The following is a 5853-nucleotide window of genomic DNA, read 5'->3' as shown; positions in this document are numbered from 1 at the left end:
TGTTTATGTGATGGAATGGTCGGATGACGGTACCCTTCCTAACCTTCATACATTATTAATTGGTTGGTAATTAGTTTAATTCTGTTATTTACTTTGTCTCCTGGGTATGGTTATGTGATGGAATCCATTCTAATTCATACACCTTTTATCTCTTGAAAAACTATATCAAAGGAAGTTTAGTCTTGATTTCCATGGTTACATTTTTCAACTGGATGAAGATGAGACTCTAAGTTCAGTTGAGTACTTGAATCAGGCATAAGATCTCCCTGATCTCTACAAGTGGATCCTCTGAATCCTTAGTTTTCTTTCCCTGAATTCTTTAAGTTTTAGATAATTATCTCATCATTATTCCTTAAAGTTATTCGTTTAGATTTCATCTTAGCCTAGTTCTAGTTCTACTTAGTTTCAGATTACGTACAAGGTTCAATCCCTTGAGATTCGACCTCGATCTCACCGAGTTTATTACTAGATCACAATCCTATACTTGGCGAGTGAACACCTGGACTCGGATCGGGTCAAGCATGCTAGACTCGGTACTGAGTCGGGTCAGACTGATTTTAAAATCGAATCAAGTCAAGTCAGCCCTAAGTCGATTACACTCGACTCACTGCCCAGCTCTAAACAAGGATGAAGGAAGAATGCATATATCAGCTTGATCCAAAACTTCTATAGTGCCAAGAAGTCGCTCAATTCGGAAACAGATTGGATACTCCACCTACCATTGTCCGGTAGCTAGTGTTCAGTGCTCTGTGGGCCCCACTATGAAGTATGTCTTTATCCATGCCGTTCATCCATTTTTATAGATCATTTTAGGGCTTGATCCCAAAAATGAGAGGGATATAAATTTGAACAGTGACTAGGTATCCACGATTAAAATCCTCCTAAGGGCCATTGTATTGTTTATTTGACATCCAATCTATTGATTAGGTCATACGGACCTAGATAAAGGGAAAAAAAACAAAGATCAGCTTAATCCAAAACTTTTATGACCCTCCAAAAGTTTTTAATGGTTGATGTTCAATCAACACTCTTTCTTGTAATGTGGTCCACTTGAGATTGGGATAGATGGATGGCATAGATGAAACACATACATCATTGTGGGGCCCATAGAGCACCGACCACTAGCCATTGGCTAGTGGCCAAGGAACTAGCTAATCCATTTCCGTTCAATTCCCATTGTCTCATTCTCATGTAGTGCCGTACATTTGAGCTTGGGAAGTGGTTCAATGCAGGTCCCATGTCCTAAAATGAGCTGGTAAAATGAATTGACTGCATGGATAAAACACATACATTATAGGACTCCATGATTTACATCATTACTCAGTTGGCTTGGCTGTCATCTAACTGTAACATTGCACCAGAGCATTGGGCTTATTTGATTTTCCATGATGCAGGTATTTACCCGGTAAATAAGTAATTATTACCTTTTTACCTTTTTGAAGATGTGTGAGTAATTCCACCAAGAAAATCAGTCCAAAAATATTGACTTAAATTCGTGGGCCCCACCATAATGTATATGATATATCCACGTCGTCCATAAGCTTTATTAGAATATCTTAGAGAATGAGTCGAAAATGAAGCAAATCCAATGCTTAATTGGCCCATACGATGGACTTAATTTGTCCACCATTAAAAGTTGATTCTTTTACTGAGCCCACATAGGTTTATTCACCATCTAACCCATTCATAGGGTCAGATAGACATAGATAAGTGAAAAACATAAATATAAGCTTGATCTAAAACTTCTAAGGTCCTCAAAAAGCTTTTTATAGTAGACATTCGATTCTCACAATTTTGTGTGGTGTGGTCCACTTGAGCTTTGGATCTGCCTAATTTTTTGGGCTCATGCCCTGAATTCAGTTGACATAATGAATGGGCGGTGTGGATAAGCCACACACATTACAGTGGCTAATATATTTATTTTGCAAATTGCTTGATTTATGTGTTTAAAAAGTAACCTATTAGGTCAGCATTGAAAAAGATGCAGTGATTACGTTGGTAAATAATGATTACTAGTCATTTACAAGGTAATCACAGTTGAGCCAGAAAACTAAACCGACACTTGGCAAAATCAAAAGAGAGGGAAGAAACCGATAATGATTGGCAAAAATTATTTAAATCAAAGCGGGGTAGAATCACGCCCGCAAACTAAAGGTTTTGTCAGAGTTCTTTGACCCGCTGATTACTTTTTGCCAGTGGTTTCGCCGTAACACCGCACGAAAAAGGAAGCTTCCTCCGAGAAAATTAGGAGAGACGGAGAGAGTTAGCTTGGAGAGCAAGAAACAATATTATCAAGCTGTGTCAAAGTCTAGTCTCCTCTATAAAAAATCCCATACGCTGTCATTCTTTCTTTGGTTTATTTTTTATTATTATTATCAAATCTGTCTAATTCATGGCCCAATTTCTTCCTCATGAGGTAAAATCTAGTCTACTCAATTCTTTTACCTAACTTATTATTATTCATGTTTCATCACAAACCAATAATTGAAAGTTTGATGTTTGCAGCAAGGAAACTCTCATCAAGATATCCAAAGTGGTGGCGTCCATGATCCATGGCCATCAGGAATCCAAGGAAACCCCACACATCTGAACATTCCACAACCTTCGTCGGAAATGATCATTGCTATCATCGCTATGGAATGGATGATCATCGCGTTTCTCTTGAGCATCAACATTCCAATCAACGGTGATGATGGAAACAATGTCCTGACCATTTTATTCCATCACCATCCCATGTCTTTCAACTTTATTGTCGTGATCGGTGTGGTAGCCTTCTACTTCACATGGATGTGGATGATGATGATGATAGCTGGTAGATCCCAGACTCGGATGGCCAGAATTCTCATCCTCGTTGTTTTGGTTCTTGGAGTACTGGCCATTACAGTGATATTGAATGCTCTGATCCCCAAGTTCAGCTGGATCGTATGGATCTTCTTCGCACTGACCATCCGGGTCATGTTGGATATGCAAGGGTGTGAGTGGGCCACCCAATTGACAGTCAAGATTGGCAAGCCGGTTGAGGAAGGATGTAAGTGGGCCACTCAATGGACGACGAACAAGATTCGTAGCCTTTATGGTGATCGTTTCTGTTGTTTACCTATTCGCCGTCCCAGTGTGAGTGTGCGCAATCCTCGCCTTAATAACTGTGTCTAGATTGCTAACTTAGTTACGATCTCTCCGTTCAAAAACCTGTTTTAGTTATACACGGTCAGTCATTGCAATCTGAATATTTTTTATGGCTAAGTAATATCTTTTTGTCTTATCATGGGTGCCAAAAACATGTTGTGGTTCGATTTGTAGTTTTTGTCATGTGACATGTGCAAGCATAACATAATTGAATTTGTCATTCAATTCAAACCGAACAACTATGACCCCAAGTGCCGAGATAGGTAGGTACATATTATATGACCAAGATTGAACGAGGTCGATTGCCTATTCAGTCACTCACTTAGTATGTAAATAAGATCAAGTGATATTCAGAGAGTAAGGTTCCTCCTCTAATAATGGGTTACACCTATGCCTTCCATACAAAAGGACTTTTTAATACATATAAAAGAAAAAACTAGATGTTCAAAGAATGAGTGGATAGCTCGGTGTGATTTCTCCTCAAAAGTACATACTACCTCATTAGTTAAGTATAGTTTAAATAGGAAAGTATACCAAGCATTTCACAATGTAATTTTATTTTAAATGCATGGATGCGTGAACGTACATCAATCTGGAGATGCTCATCCAGTTGTTTTTTAGATAATATTTAGATAATACCCATGAGTGGGGCGAAACCCACATGCAACCTCAAAGTGGCTAGTCACCAGCGAAAGTACAATAAGTACGTAAGCAACACCCTTTTTTTCTTTGAAGCTCCTTCTTCAAGCACCCTTCTCCTCGAGCCCTTCCATGAGGGGCCGCCCCAGCTCCAGACCCTCCCTCAGGAGGCCCTTATCACCAGGTCCTTCTTATCCCTCTGAGAGGAACTGAGGAAGATCATACGCCCGACTCAATACCAACCCTTGCACAATGGTGACAGGAAGGAAAAGAGAGCAAAGAACCCTATGAAAAATCAGCTACACATTATTCGTAAGAAATCTCCCATTCGACCGCTCCCCCCATGAGATTGAAGAAATCTTTGGAAATATGGGAAGGTGGTGGACATACCTCATTCCCGGGATTGGACAAACCGAAGGGTTATGCTTTTATCAGATTCTTATATGAGGAAGATGTTAGGGCAGCAAAGGGAGTCCTACATGGAAAAATAATTGACAGAAGAATAGTGGGGGTAAAGGACACCAAGCAGAGATCCCTAACCTTTTCAAATCCTCCTACAAAACTAGCACCAGTATCTAAGGTAGCGTCGAACCGGACCCGCCATATAGCACATTCAAATCCTTCTTATGTCCAGGCACTGAAGAATACTCAGGATTTTACCCTACCCAAGATTCCAGCGACAACCAGAGCGGACAAGGATGCAGTCTCAGAGAAACTACAATCCCTTCAACTCGCCCTATTGGGGTATGCTGCTGATAACACGTTTCAATTTTGCAATTAATCCAAGCTACCAGACAATCCAGATATGCAGCGTCAGCTATCGACTTCGCAAGAATGTCCCCCAACTGCTTCGTAATAGTGATGAAATCTAAGGAGGAATACCTCGATTTCACATCAGACCATGCCCTTCACATCACCTTGGGACTGGAGAGAGTGGAAGCACGGTACCCCAACGTAGTGATAGGTAATGAAGGTCACTGGATAAGACTTCATGGCATACCAGCCCATGCGTAGCTAGAATCGGTTATCATAGACCTTGGCCAACATTTTAGAAGAGTGGTGGAGTTGGATACATGGAGCAAATACGGTTTATTTCAGATGTTCGCTAAAGCAAAAGTTCAACTCAAGCCGGGGAAAGATATGTCCCAGATCTTAGATCTGCAAGCAGGCGGGAGATCCTTCCCGATATTTAGGACCATTGAACTTCCAGACATGGGACAGGGAGAAATTCCATATAAGAAATGGGCAGACCCCCCTTCTCTCAAAGCTAAGGGTCCGCCTAGAATTAACCCTATAACTGTTTGAAAAAATATCCAACAGAATGTCGACTTGGGAGATAGAACAACAGGGGAACCGATAGCAGTTATGTCACATGTATGTGGAAAAGGCTTAAACAACATCTGTCACAAACACATAGATGATCAAGAATTCAGATCGTCAATCCCTTCTCCTCTTGTTTTGGAAGCATCCACATCCCATTCAACAAAGCCTTCATCTCAAGAGAACCATCTAAACTCTCTCCAACAGTCACACAAAGAATCAAGATTGACAAACAAATAGGGCGTGACACCTAAGTCTCCAGTAAGATTTCCCAACAAGAGATTTCAGTCCCTTTCAGAGGGAGCTGAGCTAAGCAAGGAAGGGGAATTACACAAAATCACCTACTTCCTTCAAGTGAAAGAAGGAAATGACCCCCTAAAATCCTCCCACATGGACAGAGGAGGATCTCCCATGGAAGCAGTCCATCTCCTAGTAGACCTAACTTCCTTTTTCTCAAACAACGAATAGGAAGCAGCTGAGGAAATGGAAGCAGACCTGCAAACAACAGAAGATAGGCAGGAAGAAGAGATTGGTTATGTCCCCTCAAATTCAAAGCAGTAAATTCAAACAATCAGATTCAAAGTAGCAAATTCAGATCAATGTATTACCCACAGATTCAGAGCACCAACTGCAGACCACTATAATGCCTTCGACATGAACGGGAACAATGAAGCTCCTCCAGAATAGTACCCCCCCTCCTCCAACAACTTAGAAGCAGGTCACAGATACCACAAGTAAAACCCACATGGCAGCATGGTGGCCCCTCAA

At 40.9% G+C, this 5853-nt stretch overlaps 1 protein-coding gene across 1 annotated transcript; it reads left to right on the top strand.

The window, feature by feature from the left end:
* The first annotated feature begins 2359 nt into the window (after positions 1-2359).
* On the top strand, positions 2360-4546 carry LOC131217363 (uncharacterized). The gene is made up of 3 exons (XM_058212278.1): positions 2360-2416; positions 2506-3114; positions 4400-4546. The coding sequence occupies exons 1-3, from the start codon at positions 2393-2395 to the stop codon at positions 4544-4546; spliced, it is 780 nt and encodes a 259-aa protein (XP_058068261.1). The 5' UTR covers positions 2360-2392.
* Positions 4547-5853: the final 1307 nt, after the last annotated feature.

This window comes from Magnolia sinica, chromosome 10, assembly GCF_029962835.1.
Source record: "Magnolia sinica isolate HGM2019 chromosome 10, MsV1, whole genome shotgun sequence".
Lineage (NCBI taxonomy): Eukaryota > Viridiplantae > Streptophyta > Magnoliopsida > Magnoliales > Magnoliaceae > Magnolia > Magnolia sinica.
The sequence above is the reverse complement of the archived record's forward strand: the minus strand, read 5'-3'. Positions and strand labels throughout refer to the sequence as shown.

What these genes read in the sequence shown, in the direction of transcription:
- LOC131217363 (XM_058212278.1), top strand. Translation starts at nt 2,393, where the DNA reads ATGGCCCAATTTCTTCCTCATGAG. An exon ending in CCCAATTTCTTCCTCATGAG is followed by an intron (nt 2,417 to 2,505) that starts GTAAAATCTAGT and finishes TGATGTTTGCAG; the next exon opens with CAAGGAAACTCTCATCAAGA. An exon ending in TACCTATTCGCCGTCCCAGT is followed by an intron (nt 3,115 to 4,399) that starts GTGAGTGTGCGC and finishes TCTTATGTCCAG; the next exon opens with GCACTGAAGAATACTCAGGA.